This window comes from Tasmannia lanceolata, unplaced genomic scaffold, assembly GCF_043159265.1.
Source record: "Tasmannia lanceolata isolate RefF3 unplaced genomic scaffold, GAP_Taslan_0.1 ptg000025l, whole genome shotgun sequence".
NCBI lineage: Eukaryota > Viridiplantae > Streptophyta > Magnoliopsida > Canellales > Winteraceae > Tasmannia > Tasmannia lanceolata.
Genome location: NW_027518702.1, coordinates 11,018,113 through 11,043,687, shown reverse-complemented (window position 1 = coordinate 11,043,687; position 25,575 = coordinate 11,018,113). Strand labels below are relative to the sequence as shown.

At 38.7% G+C, this 25,575-nt stretch overlaps 2 protein-coding genes across 3 annotated transcripts; both read left to right on the top strand.

Annotated features, from left to right (window-relative positions):
- Window positions 1-2,414: 2,414 nt before the first annotated feature.
- Window positions 2,415-5,782, top strand: LOC143857950 (uncharacterized). Its single transcript, XM_077368516.1, has 2 exons — window positions 2,415-3,463; window positions 4,937-5,782. Exons 1-2 carry the CDS (start codon window positions 2,713-2,715, stop codon window positions 5,317-5,319), a joined length of 1,134 nt encoding a protein of 377 aa, XP_077224631.1. The 5' UTR covers window positions 2,415-2,712; the 3' UTR covers window positions 5,320-5,782.
- Window positions 5,783-8,835: 3,053 nt separating this feature from the next.
- LOC143857922 (ATP synthase subunit B) lies at window positions 8,836-24,715 on the top strand. Of its 2 annotated transcripts, none has more exons than XM_077368475.1 (14): window positions 8,836-8,991; window positions 12,909-12,974; window positions 13,066-13,114; window positions 15,903-16,048; window positions 17,109-17,210; window positions 17,297-17,389; window positions 17,481-17,581; window positions 17,700-17,781; window positions 20,865-20,957; window positions 22,908-22,972; window positions 23,768-23,780; window positions 23,930-24,010; window positions 24,122-24,230; window positions 24,487-24,715. In XM_077368475.1, exons 1-14 carry the CDS (start codon window positions 8,872-8,874, stop codon window positions 24,600-24,602), a joined length of 1,236 nt encoding a protein of 411 aa, XP_077224590.1. In that variant the 5' UTR covers window positions 8,836-8,871; the 3' UTR covers window positions 24,603-24,715. The 2 variants fall into 2 exon arrangements, with proteins under 2 accessions (XP_077224590.1, XP_077224589.1); XM_077368474.1 differs by having other exon boundaries at window positions 17,106-17,210.
- The last annotated feature ends 860 nt before the right edge of the window (window positions 24,716-25,575 follow it).

The window sequence follows — 25,575 nt, the reverse complement described above, 5'->3', positions numbered from 1 at the left end:
CAGGAACATGTGCGGACAGGAGGAGATCTAGTAAATATTGGAAATCCAAATAGCTCTGCAAATTTAATCGATCTTGCATTAGGGGGGTCTTCAAGGCGCAGATAAAGGATTTTCAGTTTTATAGAGGAAAGGATTTCCGAGAGGATATTTTGCTTGTGGATGCTCTGGTTTTCAAAGATTCTTCTGTTCCTCTCTTTCCATATGTGATAAATGGTGGCCCCAAACGCAATTCTGATGGCAATTGACATTCGAGATTTCCCTTTAAAGGTTTCTCGAATCCACAATTCTTCATTTTTAAGCTGACTATGAGGAGCACGACGGTAGGAGAAATGCCGTAGGATAGTTCTCCACACCCAGGATGAGAAAGAACAGTTGAAGAAGAGGTGATCAGTAGTTTCCCTTTCAGAGTGACAGAGGGGGCACCGAGTGTCTCTGCTGGTTCCAAGGAAGATAAGCCGATCTCTTGTGCTTAGTCTTTGATGGAGGGCTTGCCAGGTAACAAAACTGAACTTTGGGACATGGCCGCTGAACCAAACAGATGAGAACCAAGGAATTTTTTGGCTATGGGTACGAATGGAATTCCAGGAGCTTTTGAGAGTAAATTCTCCATCAGGAGAGGGCTTCCAAATCACCTGGTTTTTGCCCTCAGGAATGATCAAAGCTTGGGACAGGATATTCTGAATGGTTTGCATAGTGCTTTCAGGGTATTGGTCCCAAGAATCTCCCAGGAGCAGCCTCTCTAAAGATGAATTTAGAGGGACGGAATTGAGGGTACTGCCTTCGGGATAGAGATTGCTCAGTAAGCCATCGGGGTGCCAAGGTTCTTTCCAAAAATCAATCCCTTTACCATCGGCAACAATTCTGCAGATGTGAGGCTTTGCTTCTTCTCTTGCGTGAAAAATGCAGCGGGCTCCCCAGGAAGGGTTGGAAGGCATTTTTGAAGTCCAGAAATTCTTATTTCTCAAGTATTTTGCCTTGAACCACTCGGACCATAAAGATTTCCTGTCATTTATAATGTTCCATAGGAGCTTTATCTGACAGGCCCGGTTTATGTCCTTTAATTTGCGAAGACCCAGACCTCCTTCTTGTTTTGGAGTACAAACAGTATCCCACGATATGGGGTGAAAGGATCTTTTCTGGGGGTCTCCTGACCAGATGAAGTTTCTAAGGATCTGATCAATTTTATTCAGAGCTCCAGCGGGGAGACGGAAGGAGGAGGACCAGTACAGCTGAAATGAATTCAGAACAGTTCTAGTGAGCTCTAATCTGCCAGCTTTGGAAAGCATTTTGTTCGACCAAGAAGCGATTCGGCGCTCTATTTTTCCAATGAGAGGGAGACAATCAGTAATGGATAATCTGGTGGAGGTTAGGGGGAGGCCCAGATATTTGATTGGCAATGATCCTTCCTGGAATTGCAGGATTCTCAAAATTGCAGGCCTCATGTGAGATGCACTAACAGAGAGGAACAACTCGCTTTTGTTTGCATTTATCTCTAGCCCAGAGCAGAGATTGAAATGGCGGATGCACTCCTGAATGCCTCTAGCAGCAGCTTCACTTGGTTCTGAAAAAATAAGAATATCATCTGCAAAAAATACATGGTTAATTTGGGAGGAGTTGGTTTTAAATGGGGAGGCTAATTTCCCCTGGATTGCAGCTTCTCGGAGGATGCAGGAGAAGATTTCCATACAGATACAAAATAAAAGAGGGGAAAGAGGGTCTCCCTGTCTCAGACCATTTGAGGATTTGAAAAATCCGGTCGGGGAACCATTAACGAGAATGGAAAAAGAAGGACTTTGGATGCACTGGTTTATCCATTCACACCAGAGGGTGTTGAAGCCCAATTTTTTCATGAAAGAGAGCAGAGAATTATGTCTGATGCAATCAAAAGCTTTTCTAAGATCTATTTTGAGACAGAGAGCTTTTGTATTCTGTCTATGAAAAGGAAATGATATTTCTATCCCATTTCCACCCCCTTTGTTTGTCTTTTCTAAAAGTGGTGGAAATATCAACTTCTCATCGGCTATCACAATCAAAAGAACTTACATGGTGCCCAAAAAACAGTAGGTCCCACCTTGTTTCAGTGATCCAAACCTACGGATAAGATTTTCTGGGGACAATCCATCTACATCCGAGGGCAAACAAATGAATGGTTTGGATTACCCAAATAAGGCGGGCCAACTGTTTTTTTTTTTTTTTTTGGCTGCGCGTGTATGCACGTATAAATTCTCATTTTCAATATCATCACTGCCCCCATTTCTAGTAAATCCACCCTACCACCAAAATCCAGAACTAATCCACTCTACCCTTTAAAAAACAAACGGTAAAACCGTTAAAACGGAGAAATCACCAAAATCCAGCCTGGCATTCTTTTACCCAACCCCCCCTTTATTAAAAAACCACCCCCGTCTCACTCTCCTCTTTACTAAAAACCCTATTTCCTCCCTTCTTCTCCTTCTTCCCCTCTTTTTCCTCCCTGAAATCGAATGAAGAAAAACATGTAAAGAAGAAAAAAAATGGAGGCTCAGAGGATGAAGCAATTAATCCTTCTCACGTTAAAAACCCTAACCACACGTGTGGCCCTCGTGGGTGGAAATCACACCGCTTCCAGATTTTGCACTCGCTAAAAAATCTCTCTTTTTCAATCTCTCGGTAATCTTCTTTTTATTGCTTGATTGATTCTTTTTGATTCAGTTCAAAACCCTAAAAAAAAAAATGAATGTGGGTTTGAGAGATAAAAACAAACACATCGAGGGTTTTGATAATCATCTTGTGATTAATCTACCCGATGGCCTTATTTTGAGGGTAATTGCGCGATCATTGCTTCTAGCCATTTTGATAATGGCACTCCCTTGGCTCTGTTCGAATTATTCCGGGTCGGATGATCCTTATCAATTCAGCGATCTGTTTTTCTTCCCAATGCTATTCCGGGATTTGGAAATCAACGGTCTGATTAAGTCTGGGGATAGATCTATCTTTATCGATGGTGAGGATGTGACGAGGCTAGGGTTTCAGATCTTGTTGGGAGGGAATGAGATGGATCTGGTTTTGGAATCTCATTCCGTCTTGCAAAGTTCGATTCCTGATGAAACATTTGATTTTGCTTGCGTGGATGGGTTCCAGGCTAGGGAGTTTATCGATCGTATACTTAAAATCGGTGGAATCGTTGTGGTTCGACTCGGTGTGAACTCAGATGACTCGTTCCGACTTCCCGTCAATTTTAAAATTGCCTACATTCGTCGATTTGATTCCACCTTTCTGGGTTTGAGGAAAATTTCCAGTGGCAGAGCTCCGGTGAAGCGCTGGAGAAGTGCATTTAGTGGGTATGATGATGTAAAGAAGGAGGCATTGAAAGGGCTTGAAGATGTTCTTTTGGAGCCACATAGTAAAGTTTCATCAATGGAGTTGGATTTCCACTTGAAGAGGACCAAGTTCCTTCCCGACTTGATGGGAGACTCTTTGGAAGGTTATGTGATACAATCAATTACTCCATAAGCTTAGGCCTTGTTTGTTTAAGATTATGCCAACTGATTTTGAGTCCAAAACCAATTATTGGACTCAAATTTACGTTTAAATTTGAGTCAAATAATTGGTTTTGGAATCAAAATCGGTTTGCATAATCTTAAATGAATAGGGCCTTAAGATGTTAGACTTGGTCGTTATTTAATCATTTATGCTTCAACACTTTGTTAGATACCTAACTAAAACGCCAAAAGCTTGAGAGCTGTTGGAATGCGTTAGGCTAGGCCCAGGGGCGGAGCCACATATAGCATGGAGCCCCCCCCCCCCCCCCCCCCCCCCCCAAGTGAATATTCCTGGTTCCGCCCCTGGATAGGCACTTTAAACCTGTCCCACACCAAGCTAGTCCCACCTAGTCCCATACATAGGCAGGCCCCCTCTCAGGACTGTAACATTCCACCATGTTTCTGCTTCTGCCATCCTCGGCGGCCCACTTTGTGATGGCTTTCACTTGCCTTTTTTCTAGGTAGCCCTTTCCACATGTCACTCCTTCCGTGGCGGCCCACATTGTGGCAACTTCACTTTGGTGGCTTTCACCCTAGCTTTTTAACAGGTACCCCTTTCCAGGTAGTCCGTTACCTTTCCAAGTAGTCCTTTCTGCAGGTCACCCCTTCCGTGACTCGAACACGGGATGTGGTGGCGTCATTGATACCAAATGTTAGGTACCTAACCAATACGCCAAAGGCTCCAGAGTTGTTCGAACGTGTTAGGCTACGCCCATTAAACCTATCCCATACCAGGCTGGGTCCCACCTAGTCTCATACCTAGATAGCCCCCCACTCAGGATTGTAACACACTCCCCCTCACATGTGGCCCTTTCTGTTTTTTTTTTTTTTTTTGGGGGGGGGCATGCATGTGGCCTCCCTTTTGGGTTGCCCATACACGTTGATTTTTAATATCAAGGAGTTGTTGGGTTTAGGACACATGTCGTGAGGCAATAGCTTTGATACCATTTGAAACAACTAATTATTCAAAGCTTAAGCTGTTGGTGTTATTTAATCATTTATACTTCAACACAACCCTTCATGTGTGGCCTTTCTTTTTTTTGGTTGGCCATACATGCGGACCCTCTTTTGGGTTGGCCAGACACATGAATTTTTAATATCAATGACTTGTTGGGTTTAGAATCCATGACCTGCCTTGAGGCAGTAGCTCTTATATGTGAAACAACCAATTACTCTAGAAGCTTAAGTTATTAGAGTTGGTGTTATCTAATCATTTATACTTCAACACTCCCCGTCACCTGTGACCCCTCCCTTTTGGGGTTGGCCATACACGTGGGTTTTTAATATTTAGTCGTTGGGTTTAGAACCCATGACCTGCCGTTAAGCAATAGCCCTGATACCATGTGAAACAACCAATTACTCCAAAAGCTTAAGCTGTTAGAGTTGGTGTAATAAAATCATTTATACTTCAACAGGTTACCCAAGACGGGTTTTCATTGACGCCGGCGAGAGGAAGCACGAAGACTGGTTCGAGCGGCATTATCCGATGAGGAATCAGGATTTCAACATTTATAAGGTGGAGACGGTGGTTGAAGGAGGAGCTCTGGGTATGTCTGAGTGGATGAGGAGGAATGTGAAGGAGGAGGAGTATGTTGTGATGCAGGCGGAGGCTGAAGTTGTGGAGGAAATGGTGAAGAGCAAGGCGATTTGCCTGGTGGATGAGCTCTTCTTGGAATGTAATCACCAAGGGCAGAAAGGGAAGAAAACCAGCAAGGGCAAGAGGGCATATTGGGAATGCTTGGCACTCTATGGGAAACTTAGGGACCAGGGTGTTGCAGTACACCAATGGTGGGGTTGAGAAACCAGAATAAAAAAAGGAGTAACAGAGAGAGAGAGATGAAAGATTGAAAGAAGATGAGATGGTATTATTAGTATGTTTTCAGTTTCTACCTCTCAATCTATTAGTACTCTCTCTCTCTATATATATATATATATATAATGTTTTACTAGACTCTTGGAGGGTTGTCTTTGCGTGGCTTTTTCTATCTTTTGGGTGGTGTTTTGGAGTAATAGATCTTGGTGTTGTTTTCTATTTAACATAAGAGTGGGAGATTTAGGAGGGTATTTTTTTCTCTCTTTTTGGTTTGTTTTTCTTGTGTCAGGGGTTGTGTGTAGATGGGCAAAGATTTATGAGATTCCCCACTGTTTATTGTGTTTTGTTTTTCTTGTGGCAGGGGTTGTTGTTTTGCGAACTTGTGATTTATGGTTTATTGTTTAATGAATGCAATTCAAGAAAAAGAAAATGAATGTGAGCTTTCTTATTTCTTTTAGTGAGAATTTGATATAATCTTTCAAATTTTCATGAATTTTGGTATGCTATTGACTCTATCTTACTATGATGCTAAAAATGATGCTCTTTACTAATCACCACAAGCATGTAATATAAATGTGGAAAACATAAGGCAATAGCTTGAAAGGAATTGGGAGGACTTAATAATTATCTTATGTGAAATTTTAATGCCATCTGCCACTCAATCCTAATTTCTTGTGCCAGTTCATAGTACAAAAGGGAGCTTTTAATTTTTTTTAGAAGAGCTATCATGCCATCTAGTCTTGTGATTCTAATGGAGCAGAATTAAGGGCGGTCTTATAGGCCATCAAGATTATTGAGAACAGAGACTTGGGCAGGCTGATAGTGGGGAAGATTTGCTTAATGGCATCCTGCGGATGGACGGGAGTTACCCTCGTCCTTGGAGATTTAAACAATAAATAGGAACATAGTTCCAATAAAGGGAATCCAAGGACCATAATCTTCTCCAATCTGAGTTTTTCTCAAGTTTCGAATGAATTCAAGTACATATTCGAAGGGGTAAATGGCCGATACTACTTGAATGATTCCTCTTTGGCTGATAGGTATTGTAATTGGTATTCCTGTGCATGATTGATGAGATCCACGACCGAGCAGTGGATCTCCAAGTTTGCTTCCAGCATGTCAAGAGATCGGCCAACATTGAAGTGGATAGGTTAGTGAGAGCAGGAGTTGGTGGACGTCTTCAGAGAATTTTGACTTCCCTCCCCCCTTGAGGTCCTTAGAATTTTGACTTCCCTCCCCCCTTGAGGTCCTTAGTTTCTTATTGTAGTCTTCTTTATTTTCTTTTCTGCCATTTCTTTCCTCTATTGACTATCTCAGTCGCGAGGTTCTCCCCTTTACTTTTCTAATAAAATGATCCTCATTAAAAAAAAACTATTTATTTATTGTGATTATGTGTGCTTTGCCTGCCGCCATTGCTAGAACATCTGACGCTCCTATTTATTTATAAATTGTTTGTGCGCTCCGCGCACGTGCCGGTGTGCGTGTGCGTGTGCATGTGCATGTGCATGTGTGGGCTTGGAGAATCCTCAGTGTCACAAATGCATGGTTAATTTCAGTCTACAGCGCTGGGTCGGAGGCCAGTCCTCCTTCGAGGAAATGTACCATGATGTAGTGTATGGTGAATCCTACCAAGCATTCGGTGTATGCTCTGCCACTTAGTTTGATAATTATTCAATGCTGGTGATGAATGGTTCCCATTTGCAACTTGCACTATGTTTTCATGTAAACCATAAAACCATTTGTTGCTACTGATTTGTTACAGATACTTGGGTTCAAGGTTCAGAAGAGAGTTATTGGTTGTAGTGTTTAAGGAACTATTGCCATCTTTACAATGTATTCACTGAGAGGAATGATCCTCAGGTGTGTTCAGACTCAACTCCATTTCTCTATGGTGTCTGGTTCAAGTGTTGCAATCTGTTGGAGACTCGGTCTGCACCTCTGGCTTTGGGGGTGCTACGACCTTGGTGGTTCTTGACTGATGTGGTTTCTTGAAGGAGCTGCTCCATGGAGTAGAGAAAAGGCCTTCTGAGACATATGACTTGTTCAGTTACGAACTCATCCATCTATTTTGTGGGTCTAAAAATGGAGAGGGTTGGCCCTATAATGCTTTTCTTAAAATTTATTTCGCCTAAGGCCAAGTTTGGCAACCATGATTTTTTTTTTTGTCCATGATAAATTAGTTTGGCAAGTGATAAGAGAAGGGTAAGGCCGATGGGAGGAGGAGAGAATCGAGAGGGCACGGATGAGTAGATGGTGAGAAGTGGCTTAAAAAACAGAGAAAAATCAGTCATATTTTGGGTAGAGATTTCTGTTTCCTTGTTTTTCAGGCTTTTCTTACCCTCTCCTCACTCCTTCCGTCTATCTCACTCCCATCCTCCCTCACCATAGGTTATGATGATATTTCAGCAAAATAAAAATAAAAATGCATGGCTGCCAAACATGCTTTAAAACTGAGGCCCTTTTGCAATATCCTACGTTTTTCCATTGTTTGATTGCACATGGAAGTACTGCCTTCAACAATCACAGTTTAGTTTTATTTTTAGGGACATTTAATTTAGGATAGTAATATAAGAATTGCTAGCATCCATCGCAAACGGCATTTCGCGGCTGGTCTGACATGCACCTCGTGAGAGGAATGATAGAATGAAGTGTGCCCTTGCAAAAATCAGCTTCAAGGGAGCCATTATTAGTTGATTTCCGTAAAAGTCATCACAGTTTCCACTTTTTTAGGCGCCATCCACTTTTTTCCTTTGCAGAAATTAACCAATAGGGTTGCCCTTGAAGTTGATTTTTTCAAGGGCGCCCTTCATTCTATCATTTCTCTTTATAATGATATCCCTACATTTTCTTCTAAGTTGTGAAAATAAAAAATTCCTTAGGAAAAAATTACTTCAAGAAGTACTTTTCCTGCAATCCCAACATGGGTATGGAAATTTACCTGAAATAACTAGGGGTGAAAGTTGTGCAACTTGGGTCGGATCAGGTTGAAGCCAACCCTAACCGAACCTTAGATAGCATTCCCTCAACCCTAACCCAACCCAACCCGAGCCTCGGTTTGAGGATGGTCAACCCTAACCCAACCCGCCTCTAAATCTCTCCACCCTTGACCAACCCATCTAACCCGAAATCACCTGGGGTTGAATTGGGTTGGGTTCTTTTCACCTAGGGCCAAATAGAAGAATACAATAACCCAAAGGCAATCAAGATAAAATTAGAGGACGGAGGTCGGGCTGCCAAGGCCTCAACCCTAACCCAACTCGAAATTAAATCGGGTTGGTAACCCAACCCAAACCGAGGAAATGCCAACCCAACCCGAGCCATAACCGGTTGAACCCGACCCAAGTTGCAACACCCCTAGAAATAACTTTACCTAAAAATGGGTTATCAAACTTTGAAAAAATTGATTCCAAATGATTTTTTTTTTTTTTGAGGAAATGATGTATTCGCCCCCTTTTCTTCCGGGGGCCACCCTTTAAAGTATAAAAAGAGTTGAAGGCCTAAATACAATCGTTGCTTCTACCGCCAAAACTGCCCTAAATGGAAGCTCTTAGGAAGCTGGAAAATGTTCAGAGAATGCTCTCATTCGTCCAATCGTCTGGTCTCTCTTCAAATAACAACGATTCAGATCGTTTCCTCTCCAATTTTCTTCTCTTCATGGTAATTTATAATCTTCTTTTCGTTTCTGAATTTTCCTGGAAACCCTTTTCATTACTAAGGGGAAATCGGTTTTCCAGGCATTTCATATAGCTCTTATTTTCATTGAACTAAATTATTTTTTGTTCCTGTTTATACACTTTATTCAATTAATAGTGATTTGTTTTGCTTGGGTGCATTTTAGGATGCAAAATTTGGTTATGTAGTATTGATTTTATGATATGTGCATGTTAGTGGTGTATAACTATATGGGCTTTGTTAGTAACTTAGTATGTAGTTATTAAAAGGTTTAAAATTTCGGTTTCGGTACCGGTTTCGGACCCTGAAAATTCGAAATTTCGGTCGAAATCTGGTACAAAATCCGAAACCAATATTTTATTCAATATTAAATTTCGGTCGAAATTTCGGTGAAATAATAAATTAATATTAAAAAAAAACCAGATTTTTTGGGTCAAATTTCTGAAAAACCGAAATTTCGACCGAAATTCCAAAATTTCAGCCGAAATAAAATACCGTTTCGGTTTTTATCGATTTCGGTGTCGGTCTCCACCGAAATCCAAAATTCGGTCTAAATTTAAAACCATGGTTATTATGTAGTTGTGGGTATGTGTTTTAGTTATGTGTGTTAGTTATTGCTTATGTGTCATGTAAGTGGGTTAATATGGTGGTAATGTGGCAATCCTTTTTGCTTGTATTTAAGAAGTTATATCTTAATAAGAAGGAAGAGAATTTGCAACAAAAACAAAAACATTGTTTCAGGAGAGTCATGGTTCCTCTCGAATTGAACCGTTAAGAGGTCCGGTTGCCTCGAATCAGCCTCTCCCTCTCTTTTTTCTGTTTTTTTTTTTTTGTTTATTTGTGTTACGGGCCTACGGCTAATTAGGCACGTAATGACGAAACATTCTATTTCATTTCCGCTTTACAAATCTTCAACTTGTTAGTTTACACTTGGAAAACAAACACATAAAGTAAAATATTCAAGAATGAAGGGTGAACTGGTTTGTTAATCAATGTTTAAAAATGCGGGTACGGGTCAAATTGCGGCCAAGAAAAATCCATGTCGGCTCGGCACGGACCCGGCCAAGAACGTGGTTGACGCAATCATAGCTAGGGAGCGTCAAAGGAGTTTTTATTGACTCTGTAGGGCAAAACGCGGAACATTGCCAAGGGAAAATGGAGTCGACTCGGGGGAGTCCATGATGGCGTGGTGGAGTTTTAAAACTATGGTGTGTTTTGCTGGAATCAAGTGATATTATGCAACTAGTTATAGTATACACTTGAAATGAGAATAATTGGATATCAGAGCTAAAACAATTAAAATTAGGATTTGTATGTAGGAACGAGAGCGACTATGAATGGTTGAATTTTATGTTTGCAGGTAACTTAAACTTTCATCTACTGAGCAAGCAGCAGGAAAACAACTATCATGGACTTGATTTTATTTTGTTTTGATAACCGAATGGGTAAGATCAACCTTTCATCAAGGCCTCCATGTTGGGGTTTTGCTCGGTACGTGGGCTCATGAAAAGGGGTTTCCTGCCATTTAGGCTTCCACTTCTTTCGATGTTGTAAGTTCTGCAACTCACACATCAAACGCTTAATCATTCTCATCAATTCCAGCTTCTTATCTTGTTTTATTTGATTTACATGATCACCACATTCTCTACCACGTCCAGCCATGAGAATCGATTTAGCTCCAATACCAATTTGACGCTGTGCAAGATCACATACATATATAGACAGATCTGATCTACAATGAATAATAAAAGACATTAAAAAAATAGAGCAAAAAATGGAACGAAAGGCAACACGATGGTGCTTCTGGTTGTACATCTTGCTTGGAGGAAAAGTGTTGTAGAGGTGAAAGAAGTTCATTTGTATGATGTAAGACACACTTCGTGGGGAGTCCATTAAAAAAATTACAAAAATTGAAATTCATGCCGGTAGCTAGCCTGTTCTTTATTTTATTTCCCTTGAAAGAGCATCATATCTTACTCTCCTTGTCATTTATTGAGGTATGTGAATGGTTTTGTTTTGGATATAATTTAAATTCGACACTTGAATTCTATATCTGTTGGACTATTTTGTGTGCATGGTCATTTTGTCTAAAAAGTATGCAACATTTGGGGTTGCCATAATGTAGTGGTTACCATGTACAAAAGGACCTGTGAATTGCATGGTGAGAACGTGGCTAGACTCTCTCAAATGCTTTACCTATTATCAATTGAGGTAAAACTATTGTAGTGAAATGATGTAAGTTGTTGGTGTGTTGTGAAGCTCAAAGCTCATTCTTCTTAGCTTAGTAATCAATTCTGTTCCCGTTGCCGCTCTGTTGTTCTCTTGTATTGGAACATTCTTGCATTCTATTCTGGAAAATCCGGTATGATAGGTGAATTATTTTTTAAAAAAATAGGAAAAATGGGAATTATTTAGAAAAATTATAAGAGACTACTACACCAACCAAATTTAACAAAGTGGCACACATTTTGCTACTACATCTAAAGGCATGTAGGCATGAAATTGGTTCTTGATTAGCCTAATTAATATCAAATTCAGTGCACCTTTTTCAAATCATCACTTTGATGGAGAACAAAGAGATCACCCCTTGGAGTAGAACGTGATGGAAGATGTTGCACTAGAAAATGACGAGTAATCCTCACCTTCAAGTCCCAGTTAGGGTTTTAGGGAAGAAATGAGAATATCAAATATGTGAAAATGAGTAATTTACGTTAATCACCTTGCTTGAGAGGGGTAAAAGACATCAATTGCTCCTCAATCGGGTAGGGAACAATCCCCAAAAGGGGTAAAACTTGAAAAAAGAAAATATCGCTGCAAAAACGAAGTTGTGGATACAATCTAGATTTTTCATGCAATTCTGAGCAGAATGACCTATTCCAACTGGACTGGAGCAGGTCGGAACAGACTAGAATTTCTGGAATTCCATCCGATATCTTTTGTTTGGAGTTTTATTCATGGTTTTAAATTTCCACTGAAACCGACACAAACCAACCGAAATGTTTCCGTTTCCATCCCCACTGAAACCGAAGCGACCGAAATGCATAAACCAAAATTTTAAGTGTAATAGTGGTATACTATATCTGTATGTATTGTATAATTTTATTTACATGAATTGCATGCGAAAGGTGATGCATGTATTATGTGTAAATATTTATACGAATTTCATTTGAAATTTGGTATGTGCTAATTTATCATACATGCGTGACATTGCATGTCACTAGGTGATTGATGACTCGATCTTTCAAACCATTATGCATGTCACTAGGGAGCTGAATCCGTTGGTTGTTGAAGGGGGCTCCCTTAACGTTATTAGATGGGTAGATCGGATGAATCCTCAAACGTGGAGGTTTGTGGTTGCAATTGAATAAGTGCAGGAGGGATACTTGGTTAAGTTTCATCATGTAAGGAGATCAGGTAACAGTTTAGTTGATAGTGAAGTTGATTGTCTAGCTCGCGAAGTTGATCATCTGGCTCGCTCCAGAATAGACAGGACCAAATAGAGCTTTTTGATTTCCTTCCTCTTTGACCTTGTATTTTGGTTGGGCTAGATTGTATATAGGTTTTTGCTTTTGTCTTTCTCTCTCCTACTTGTATTGACCACCTCGGTTGTGGGGTTATCCCCTTCTTTCTATTAATATATTTCTTTGCCTTTCAAAAGAAAAATTAATAACTAAGGTTCTTAGTAAGGCTAAGATTTTTCAATATCTGTCTCGAGCCCCGCCCCAATTTCCATGACTGAATTTGCAATAAAACTTATGCTTGAATTGCTCTGTATGTATCTTTTGGTAATCTAGACATTATCTCTATAAACTATGTGGTCACGTGATGTTTCTTAAATCCACTACTTTTACACATAATTACTATTCTATTGATCCTTTTCCTTGAAAATTGATATGGCGAAGGTACAACCATGTGACACACTAAATGTGGAAAAGAGATGCAATCTGGTTTCTGAAAATCTACCAAAGGTTAGCCAAAGTTCCTAATTTCTGCTTTCTGTTTCTATTTCATTTTTTATTGTTATATATTTTATATGTGCCAGTGTTATTGCGTTGGCAGATTTCAGCTGCAATTCTTGAGGAAGCACTGCTCTGGGTTAATGGGGAAGGTATGTTCAACATGGGAAAATCTATATAATATTGTGAAAGTGGATCCCCATCATTACTCGTAAATCCCACATAATTGTTTTTCACTATCATATAAGGGTGTCAATTTTGGCTCGGGCTCGGAAGATTGCTCGAGCTCGTCTTGAATCCTTAACGAGCCGAGCCGAGCCCGATTTAGGCCAGGCTCGGCTTGGCTCGGCTCGGCTCGTTAAGAATTTAATATATTTAAATATATATATTATATATTAATATATACACTAAAAGGGTTGTCCAGGGAGTGAAAGGGCGAGGCAAAATATGTCACTTCATTTTTGGAACCCCATTTGTTACTTGGACCCCACCCCATAGTGTAAAAAAAGTAGTCAAATTACACTAGTAGGGCTGTCCAGGGAAGATGAGGGGTGTGAACTTAATATAACCCGAGCTCGGTAAGGCTCGGGAGCCTGGCCGAGCCGAGCCGAGCTCGAGCCAAGCTTTTGAGCTTAACGAGCTGAGCCGAGCCTGGCCAAGAGCTCGTTTACACCCCTACTATCATAGATTATGTTTTCAAAATTGTAAGCTTTATGAGTTGATGAAACTTTTTATATGCCTAAATTGGGTAGGAATTTTAAATTTCTAAGGAAAAACTTCATATAACCTATTTAAATTGAAACCAGGAACTAGCGGTTTGACCATATACTTCCCACTCCAATGTGTGCACCGAGGGAAGTCTCTTACTATAGAATTTAAACTAATTCTAAGATGCTACAACATGGATAAGCAATCATGGACAAAGGTCCATTTTTGGAAACAATGGGGCTACCCAGCCGACAATATATTTTTGGTTACTATAGAGCACAGTAACCAAAAACATATTATTTTGATGAGCAGTCCCACCCATATAATATGTATATTGGTGCATATCGGGCAGAAGTAACAATTGATTATTCTTGTTCAATCCCTGGATGTTTAGTCCAATGGAAATCTATAAATGCATTTGACAGCAGAGTTTAAAAATTGATTACTCTTGTTCAATCCCTGCATTTATAGTCCTAAGCAAATCTATAAATGCATTTGACAGTAGGGTTTAAACTGAGTGTACTTAGTATGCTTGTGAGAAACACCACAAAACAACCTGCCATTTACCATATCAATACTATTTGTATACATAACTCACATCATGCGATACGCTATCGGACAGTTCAGGACACTGATATTGATAAGCTATCACATACATTAGAATTTAGATGTGACATGGGACATGCATGAATAAAGAGTGGGACAAGTTAAGTAGATTTAAAAAGAAAGACAGGTATTGCCAATATATTGGTTATAACATCTATTGCATTCGTCACGCGCCCAATGTTTAAACTAAAAATATGCAACTCAACAAATAAGAAGTGTGATCATAGAAGTCGGAAACGTCATACGAAAGTGGGAAACGTGTTTCCGAAACGGAAATGGAAACGAAAACGAAAACGAAAACGAAACCAAGGTTGCCAAGGCGGGAATCGAAAGCTGGAATTGAAGGCTCCTGGGATGGTTGGAAGCGGGAATCATGGGTTTGCCAGAGAGTCGACGGAGATTCGACGGGGATTCGTCGGGGATTCGCTGGGGAATCGCTGAGAGTCGCTGGGGAGTTAGGATTCGCTGGGGATTCGCAGGGAATCGGGGTTCCTATAAAGTGGGAATCGGGGTTCCCAAAATCGAGGTTCCCCAGAATCGGGGATTCGAATCGAATCACGGTTCGGATTCACGATTCGGGGATTCGCGAATCCCCAACTCCAGGCGAATCCTGCTTCTCTGAACGAAACACCTATTAAAAATAGGGGAAACTTCTCGGAAACGCGTGGGAAATGTTCGGGAAACGCGTGGAAGACGACCGGGAAACGTTTGGGAAATGCGTAGGAAACGTTTCACTTCTGTTTCTCTTGCATTTTCCCACCTTGGCGTTTTCCGCCTTCCTCCCTACAATCAAATGCATGAATCTTTCACTTGTGTCTTCGTCTCGTATTTCCAAACGTTTCCATTGCATTTCCCAACACGTTTCTCAATGCGTTTCCCAAGACGTCTCTCTATCGCTTCCCGTTTCTTGTTTCCCCTCTATTTTTTTCTCGTGTTTCACGTTTCCATTACACGTTTCGCTTCCCATATCCGTTTCCCGACCTGGTAACTATGAGTGTGATTGTCGATTTGACGGGTGGCTTATATTTGAAGTATGATAGTTCCATTGTTTAAAATCACCTCGAGTCGGACAATTCCATCCCCAATTCTTGACACATTTAAATCACTGCCAAATATTTACATTGTTATTAGGGCTGTAGGACGGCATCACTGATATGAGACTTTAAATTCATGGGACATGGCATGAACAATCATATGCTGTAAGTAATGATGGTTTTGAAGACACAAAATGCTCAATCATATGATGCTAATAATATTCATGAGATTTAGCGGGTTATTGCCTATTTTCTCCTTTCATATGACTAGTATTATTCTATCGGCATTTGGATGGGTTTAGAAGACAAATATTACTTTATTTCACCTTTTTAAAGTTTCTGAATTTTGATATGATGCTGTGAGCTCATTCTGCCCATTTGCCATTGTTCAAACGCACACTATGTTTTTTTAATCTTTTAAACAATTTGAGAAAAGAAAATGAAAAGAATTACTGCTGTTTTGGGAGAATATTTCTGTAGCATATGTGGTTTATTTCATTATCTGTCATGGTCCTTGTTTCCTTCGATGACTGTCTCAAAGAATATAAGTGGGAGGTATTAACTCACAGAATAAAAATGCACTGTATTGCAGACCATCAACAGAGTTGCGTTGAGCTTCCTGCCCAACTTTATCTTGACAATAAACAGGATCAGTGTTTATTTAGATCGAATGTGGATGACATGGCTATGATTGAACTAGATGCAATGCAACGGTCAAATTCTACGCTTGAGGATTTTGTGAGTATATCCGTTTTTCTTTAACCTTGGATTTTGAGCGATACCAAGGTTTTAAATGTCGGTTTCGGCCACAACTGAAACCGAAATTTCGGTGGAAATCACTGAAATTTAGGTGTAAATCTTAAAATTTGGGAGGAAATTTTTAAAATTTCGGTGTCGGTCCACTGAAATCCGAAATTTTGGTGGAAATTTCGGTATTTCGGTTGAAATTTAAAACCATGACCGATACTGACAGTTCACATTTTCAATGAAAATAATAGCTAAAGGTCACACTAATGCCTTTCTTGTGTTTTATCGCCTATGGATTCATCTTTTGTAACCTGTATTTGTACCAGTTACTGTGTTCTATAGTTATTCTCTTTGGTATGTGGTACAGGTTCCTATTTGGTGGTTTGCTTCTTGTTTAATAAGTCTGGAACTCTAGGGTAGTCTTATGCGTATGCTTTTAGATCATTCGGTTTAATAATCTGGTGGTGAGCAGATTTTAATTAAAAAATGCTGAAGGTAAAGTGAAAATTTTCAATTTGTATTTATTATAAACTATAAAGTATATAAAAAGCTAACCTAAGGTGGTGACTCCACAATTGGTGTTCATAATCTCAAACAAATAGGCCCTAAGTATCTTAATTACTACCTTTTTGAATGGAGAATCTTTTCTCGTATCTTTGTAATCTTTCGTGACGGTTGAATTAGCTTCTGGAACAGGAAAATGTATTTTCTGCGGTAAATATTAAGGTTTTCTTTTAATTGTATTTATTTTGGTTACTTTTTATTTAAAGGGAATCTTGATAAGTGTCCAAAGGTACTGCAGTCTTTGTTATTAGTGATTGTAAATAAAGTGAAATTCAATCTCAGAAGCCTTGTGCATCCTCTTGAGTTATCGAGTCACAGGCATATTTTTCATTTTCTGTATTTATTATTTTTTACACGTTTACACGTCTTTCTTTTAATTGTATTTATTTTGGATACTTTTTTTTTATCCTTCTGGATGCACTGGGTTATGAAAATTTTGATACCTAATTTGAAGTGGGTATGTTATGATATTTTGTCTACATAGCAGTGCAGGTCTTATTTTATGTTTCATGGAATGGATGTGAACAAACCACAATCAATATTCAGATTCCTCCCTGTTCTTTCTTTCACAGAGAGCTATATTTATCAGGTAAAAGGATCAACACGAATACCATCGTATACTACCCTTTCAGTTAACATGTCTGCTGCTCAACTGTCTTTTTTTTTGGGGTGCAGCTGGACAGTTTCAATGAAGAAATTTTGAATTTATCAATGAAGAGTACTGCTACAGAAAGAGGACCTAACTTTTTGAGCGATACAAGTAAAGTGGTAAGCTTAGGTCCTTGAGACAGCAATTATGAGTCTCTTTGAGTAGTCAATTGGCGACTAATTGATCAATCTGATTCCCACTGAGATACAGGACAATCAAAGGGTGGCAAATCACTTCCCAGAGCCTTTCAAAAGTGATCCATTTAGACCTCTTGTTCTTCAACTAGAGCGCCTTGGACTCTTGACAGAACGGTGTGGCATCTTGCTTATCGAACACCCTTTTATTATACAAACTCTGTTTTTCAGAAAAGATGGAAAAGTCTGCCCTTCTCTAATGATCTGTTATTTTGAATTTATTTCTTGAATTTAGAATAACAACGGAACTCAGTTTTGGGACTGAGTATTGGGCTCTAGAAAGGAAGCTTTGTAAGGCACTAATCATAAAAAACGAGGTGCTTATATTTTGGACTCTTTGTTCCTTATCTAGTTTCTTTACTTGATTAATTTATTCATGAAAATTAAGGAAATTTTGTTTGGTGTTGTTTCCACACACTTTTCTCTATTGTAGTGTTTCTTGATATCCCATTGCAAGGCTGCAACGTGTTTGTAAATTGCCATGTCAGATGTGTAAGTCGGCATATTCTGCCTTTTTTTCTCATGTGTTGGGTGTTCTTGTATATAAGTAAACATATTCTTGAATATACAGTCTCACTGTAGATCTAAATATTTTTAATGCATTATGTATCTTTACATATACTTGTATGAAACAATAATTACAAATATTTGTCACTGGAATTTCTCGGGAAGGGTATATCTCAGGAATTTTAAATTTTTTTGTTAGTTTCTTAGATCATCGCCACAATATCTTTGTTGACAAGCGATAAGCTTTGCAGGAGAATGATCTGAACTTGAGGACTCGATCGACCAGAGCATCGATATATGCCTGAGGCAGAACAATGGCTGCAAAACCGTTTTTAGCAACTTTTAATTTATTTTCATGCTTTTTTTTGCATGTTTGCTTGCTGGTGTAGGAGTCTAATTTCATGCAAGAATAGGTTTATGATACTTAGAATGTTATGTAAAGCCAGTATCTTAAAGGCTAAGGAGATTATAGTTATTCTAAGTTATGCAATAGTTATGCTATGGCTATGTTATGAAGTCTTATGTTATGAATGAAGTGTTTTGAGTTTCAACCATAAATTTCTTAGGGTTTCTTGTGAACTCTAATCCTTTTCTCATTCTTTCTCGTCTAGTGCCAGAATATCTTAATATTATGATGGTTGTTCGCTTGGACTGTTTGCCTAAACAAAATTATGATGGTGGATCACCTTATAAATCAGAGGATGTTGATTATTAACCATTACACTTATTGCATAGCTGCAAGTGAAAATATTGCAGGGTGGCCCGAGAGATCTTGTACTTTGTGCTTTCCCTGTCTTTGTGGAGAATATAGCGGACCTAATAGAGGAATGGAATTTTGCTCCTTGGCCTAGAGGGGACAAATTTTGTGACATATTAGCGGTGTTTTGGGTATTGTGGAAAGAAAGTAATAATAGTGTTTTCACCATACAAAAAAAGAACCAACAATATTGTTTTCACTGCAAAGGCAAGAGATTACTACGCTATCAAAAATCAGATTTTTTGTCATCAGTAGTGAAATCGAAAAGGGGCCTTTTCAATTTTCAGGGCATTTTGGAATCCTCCATGCGCAGATCTTGGGCTGAGATCCGAACTAGAAAGATTAGCTCCAGTAGGCCGTCACCTAGATGGGAGTGCCCCTTGCCTAGATGGATGGAACTAAACTTTGATGGTTCTAGCATTGAGAACCCAGGAGAAGCTAGTGTGTGAGGTCTCATTCCCGAGGCGGATGACAGCACCAAGAGGGCTTTCTCCGACCCTCTTGGGGAAAAGGACTCGGATGAAGCAGAAATCAAGGCATAGTTGACAGGGATTTTTGCGGTGGAGAGAGAAGATTTGGATTGTATAATAGTGCAAGGAAAATCACTTAATGTGATGGTAGATGAAATAGGGCACCAACTTCCCATGAAGATTCACGGATGATATTGAGGAGATTTTAGACCGTGTGGAAGGACATTCTGTGGTGTTCCAACACACATGACACTTCGCGAACAGTGAGGCAGACCGCTTAGCTCGCTATGGAATTGTGATGACCGAATTGGAGAAGATTTGGGCTTGTTTTCTAACCATCTTGGTCCTTGGACTCCCCCCTTTAAATAAATTCTAGTTGCCATTAAAAAAAAGGTAACTAGTCAGTAGTAACTACTAACTAACAAAAGAAACTAAATTAATAAATGTTGAGTTGGGTGTCTTGAATTCAAACCCGTTTAGGGTCCAAAATATTGTGTGCACCCGGATTAGGCCCCCGGCTGTTTGGCCCGGCCCGTTCTATGTGTTTTTCGGCCCGATAAGACTAACTTATGGCCCGCTTTATATAAAGGGGCTTTTAGGGCTTATTTTGACGGCAAGTCTTGTAAAGAGGGTTGAGAGCTCAAAAGAAAGGGGAAAAGGTGTGCTAGGGTTTCTAGTGGGTTTGGTGAGAGAGAGACCGATCTTCTCTTGTAATCTCTGAATCTTATAGTGGATTTTCTCATCGCCTCTACCATGGAGTAGGCTTTTGCCGAACCACGTAAATCTTTGTGTCTTTGTGTGATTGCTTGTGTTAATTCTTTCATTTTACTTTGCCATTGAAATCGCAGATCGAGTAAGAAGAGGGGTTTTTTCACAACAATAAAGCAGTCATTACCTAACAATTAACACTCAATGGTGGTAATCAATGAACATCCACGGTTCAACATATTCGATAATGTCAAAATTCATACATATAATGACCATCGAGAAAAAAATGTACTATTGCAGCCTACATAGTACATGCATAGACATTCATTGAATCATTTCACAGTGAACATTTGAAGTTTTATTAATATGAAATACATTATCAATTGCTTCAAATTTAAATTTTAAAAGCTAACATGAAAGGTATTGTTGAGTCATACCTTAAGTGCAAATCATATTAATACTAAAAGAAAACCCTTTTCTTTAATAGGAAACTATATGGCTTAGTAATTTCGTGTTAGACACCTTATTAAAGGTGTTGGAGACTTGGACTCTGGTTTTCAAGTGTCCAGAATGGGACACTTTTAGGAGTGTCAAGTGTCCGACACTTTTGATGATGTCACTCTAAAACCCCATCTGTAACTGTCCAGGGGTGTCGTGTCGTGTATGGAGGTGTCCAACATTCCAGTCTGCCAAAAAACTAGTCTGTCCAGGTATCACAACCTACTAGTGTGTGATATTGCCTAAGCTCTTGATCTAAGTAATTGAGTGTGTAAAAGTTGACATCTATATCATATTACAATAAGGAATCTGTGACTTTCTATTCTATATTTCTGCTGGAATATTGTATTGACAATGATAACATTTCCTTCAAATCTGTGTTCATTATAGTTTTTCTTTCATTCTATGTTTAAGAAACATTAGCTTTAGAGGGGAATATACTTAAAGTTTTGTTATTCAGATTTTTAGTGAAGATGTAATGAGAGCTATTCACCTGAAATCCTTCGACTATCGGGTTTTGAATCTTTTGTTGTATCAGCTGACAGAACAACAGGTAATTCCTATTTCTCTTGCCTTTGCTCCTTTTCTCTGCTTTTACTTAATAACTTCTTTTGGTTCACTGGCTATACACTAAATCATTTCAAGACATGTAATTCTAAATATGTTCTCTTATTTTAAGTGTATTTTTAGTTGTTCTTTAAGAGCCTCGGTGGTAAGCGTCAGATTAGGTTTTGATGTTTAACTGATTAAGGTTTGTTCTTGTTCCAGAAAGTTAGCAAGTCATGTTTGTTTCAGTTGTGTCATGTGAATAGAAGTACTGAATGTATAACATTTTGGTTCGTAATAGACATTTTGGTGGAAAATAAAGTGAACATGGCTATCTCTTTTCAATCACACTCATCATTGGATTTTATTTTGCATATTACTCTATTGCTAAGGTTTTCTGCTATTGCATGTATATGAGTGTGGCTTTAACAAAGTTACAATGGCACCATAGTTTTTTTGGTGCCACATCTGATCTCTCTCTCCTACTATTGCATGTATATGAATGTGGCTTTAACAAAGTTACAATGGCACCATAGTTTTTTTGGTGCCACATCTGATCTCTCTCTCCTACTATTGCATGTATATGAGTGTGGCTTTAACAAAGTTACAATGGCACCATAGTTTTTTTGGTGCCACATCTCTCTCTCTCTCTCTCTCTCCCCAGCTCCCTGGGAGCTTTTTGTGATGAATATATTTTCTCTATAGCTGAAAATTCCTAGAAAGGACCTATTTTTATGATCATGCTGTAAATAAACCATTTTTTATAGCGATCTTTATTAAAATCTAATACCAAAAGTTTCGATTTATAAAGTTCCTTCTTAACAATATTTTAGCTATTTGATAAAGTTCTTTCTTAGAAGATTCATCTTTGCCTTTATGCAAAGATTACTTCATTTGAAGCTGTTATTCTAGTTCTCATTCAAGAAACTCTTATTTTTTTCTTTCTTTTTAATGGTACATTCAAGAAACTCCCTTCCAAAGATATTTTATGTCAATTTGTATCCTTTTTTTATTTTTTTATTTTTATTTTGAATGGTGAAGCTTTATTAATTAAGAGAGAAAAATTAAAATTGACTGAGATGGTCGAGGCCTACAACCAAACAAAGAAAGAGAAGAAATACAACAAACCCTCAAGGGGGAAGGTTATCAAACACCTCCACAACAACTCTGCCAACCCCAGAATGAGCCAACTCGCCCAGCTTCACTGTTAGCGAAACGAAAACATGGCGGAATGTCGAGTGGCTTTCCACCATATCGAACACCTCCTCGATAGCATCTGCAAATCTCCGAGGAAAGTTGTTACCATCCTCCCACAGGATAACGTTGTGAACATCTCCTTCAACAATCATGGAATCCAGGAGAATGGGCCCTGAAACTCTCATTTGGCCACGCGTGTTCTTTTCATTTTCTTCCTCGGTGGCTATCACAAAATGCTTTATTAGTTTTTTTAAGCAATACTCATATGCCATTTTAACTGTCATTGTTATGGATTTTTCTGCTTTCTAACCTTCTACCAATGAATTTTTTTCTTTGAGGATAATGGATTTTAGTGACGGTCAAACTTGTTTGTACATCCTCTTCTTCGCCTAACCTGCGTCATATATAATAGTTTCTCAATCATTCTCTTTCGTAAGTATCTTTATCTTTTGAATCTCCAAAATGTTTCTAGTTATTACACTTTCATTATGGATGATCTCTGAACCATATCACCATATGCCTTTGTTGATATGCATCATAGATGATTGCTCCCAAAGCATTCTACATTTCATTTTACTCACATGATCTTTTGATCTCCAAAATTTATATTTATAAATCTTTGAAGCATATTAATGTATCCCTCTTTTGATATCGGATCAGGGTAGCTTTTTATGATATTCCATGTTTGGCAGGACTAATGTTAGTTTGTTAGATTATTCTTTTAGTGATTATGGTTTCTTTTCTCCAAGTTGTCGTGAAGGTCAATGACATGCATATGGAGTTTCTATCAATCTCAGAGTTTCTAGTCGAGGTCTCAGATGACCTGTAAGTACATTTGTGCTCCTTATACTTTTCCACTTGCATGTCTGTATGTGAGTATCTGTAACGGACTGTGTACGGTGTGATAAGTTGCTGTAGGGAGATGGAGACTAAGCTATTTTTTGAATGCATTTACTTGCTCATGTGATCATGGATGGTGTGTCCATGTGTGTGCAAAGGACTGGATTTGGTGTGAGATAAGTAGCTATGTGGAGACCTGTCACAAATATCTCTGACATTTTCTATTTTGATAAAATGACAAAATCCCGAAATAATCCTTAGATTTTTAAAAATATAGCGGTGTCTTCATTTTTATCACTAACTTGAAGACATCACGATGGCCTCGCGATATTTTTATGAAATTTTTTATTTTTGGTTAAATTCTATATTTTTAAATTATTTTATTTTATCATTTTTTCCGATATAAACCTGAAAAAATAAAAAATAAATTAATATATCGTGAGATTTTGGCTTGCAGTGAAATTCCCGAGAATGATATTTGTGACTTAGGTTGAGACTAGGCTCTTTTTGGAATAATATTCAAAGTGTGTATGCCTGCTCGTGTGTGGTGTGTTTGTGAGAGTCTGCAAAGGACCGTGTCTGGTGGGTGATAAGTAGCTTTATCAATAGCAAGTTGCTTTTGCAATAATTGATTATTTGTTCTTTGGTAACCAATCTTATCATTTCTTTGCTCATTTTGTACATTCCTTTCTTTCTCTCTCCATTTTTCTTTTTTTTCCTGGACAAGCACGGCACTATTCTCGCTCAAATGACAATATGACAAAGTGATGGATGCTGTAGGTTTGATTATGAGGTGGGTTCATTTATTCATGTTATATTTCTTGCTGAAAATTTTGAGCCACATTTTGAATAATAAATTGGCAATGTAGAACACAAGTGTGCGAGAGTAACTTCTATTGGCATATACGAATTCTGAATCTAATGTGTTGCCTTCTTGTATAGGATGATGTGATAGAGAACAATTTCAATATTTTACGTATGTTCATTGGACTATACGGAGCATCAACAGCACCAAGCGAGTTGGTAAGTTAAGAAACTAAAATACACCCAATTATGTTGCCAGCCAAACTATATCTTGGATAACTTTTATCTTCATATTTTTATGAATAATATGTGATCATTATACTTTTGCAGGCAAAATGTATTACAGAGGCTGAAGAGAAGTATGAACGGCTATTGAATGCTTTGGATCCTGACCTCTCCCAGAATTACAAGCGAAGATGTGAAGAAGCAACAAGAGAAGGTGAGCCTTGCTTTCCTTACATTGTAAATTGATTTATCTTAGGTCCTGTTTGTTATACATTTTGAGAACCGATTGTGAGTGCCAAACCTATTATTGGACACATAATCTTAAACCTTAATTTTGAGTCCAATAATCCGTTTTGGTCTCACAATCGGATCTCAATCCGAAACAAACAGGGCATTAGGACAACTTCTTTAAGCTTCATAATCACTTCTGAGATTAGGTGTTTGTAAGTAAAAACATTGATTTTTTGTAGGTGGAAACACATCAGGACATTCCTTGGGCACATGGACTATACCCCCTGTGATTGCTGATGAGGAATTCTACCGATCTCGTTTCTTAAGCTCTAAATCAACGGTACCTCCAACTTGACTGAGTTATACTGTTTAATCGCTCTTACATTTCATGTAAATTTTAATTATTGTAATGCAACAAAATATTTTCTTGCTTAATATAGTGATTAGTCTGATAAGGTCAGTTGGGAAGTCAGTCTTAACTTCCTCAAGAACTCTGAATTTAAGCATGCCTATGTTACATGGATTCTTCTGAATCGGTGAAGTACTCATGTGAGACACATGTCAAATTCCAATACTCTGGGATTCACTGCGACACTTATTTTATAATCATGGATTGTAAATTCCTGGATTTTACGAGCTAAAACCAGAATTTTATAAGCTAAAACCTTTATTTATAAGCTAAAACTTGGATTTTACAATCTTGAAAACGTACAATCCAGGTTTTAGCTTATAAAATCCAAGGTTTAGCTTTTAAAATCCAGGATTTTACAATCCCTGATTAGAAAATCTTTGTATCCAAACGGCCCACTAGAGGAATGCCATCATAGGTGGATTCTGGGTGAGATTCTGGAGCTGAACCTGCTTGGCACAGTTGGATTCTGATGGTGGGCTGCAGCCAAAATTTTGTAAATGACTGGGCCTGAATCTGGACCTGCCTTATGGAAGCCTAATTTTGGGTTGGATTCGCCTAGTGGATCTGGTTTCGAAAACCTAATATTAACCTATTGGTCTGCAATGGTTGATGGGCCTCGCCTAATGTTAATGGGCCCCAATCTGGGCCTGCACCTATGCAATGTTATTTTGGATCTGATTAGCCTTATGACCAGATTATCCTCATTATGGATCCTTGAGATGGTCTGAATATCTCTATCGATTGAACAACATTAGCCGTCCATGGGCTTTTCTCATTTCAATCGTTAACTTGTAGGCCGTCCATTAAAGGCAGGTTACTTTCTGTTCGATGGATTGAGACCATCCATGGTGGGCCCATTAATTTGTTGGGTTCACGTCTAAAAATAAACTTCGTGGGTTGATACTCAGGCCTGTGG

What these genes read in the sequence shown, in the direction of transcription:
- LOC143857950 (XM_077368516.1), top strand. Translation starts at nt 2,713, where the DNA reads ATGAATGTGGGTTTGAGAGATAAAAACAAACACATCGAGGGTTTTGAT. An exon ending in GATGGGAGACTCTTTGGAAG is followed by an intron (nt 3,464 to 4,936) that starts GTTATGTGATAC and finishes ATACTTCAACAG; the next exon opens with GTTACCCAAGACGGGTTTTC.
- LOC143857922 (XM_077368474.1), top strand. Translation starts at nt 8,872, where the DNA reads ATGGAAGCTCTTAGGAAGCTGGAAAATGTTCAGAGAATGCTCTCATTC. An exon ending in GCTCTGGGTTAATGGGGAAG is followed by an intron (nt 13,115 to 15,902) that starts GTATGTTCAACA and finishes ACTGTATTGCAG; the next exon opens with ACCATCAACAGAGTTGCGTT. An exon ending in CAACAGCACCAAGCGAGTTG is followed by an intron (nt 24,011 to 24,121) that starts GTAAGTTAAGAA and finishes ATACTTTTGCAG; the next exon opens with GCAAAATGTATTACAGAGGC.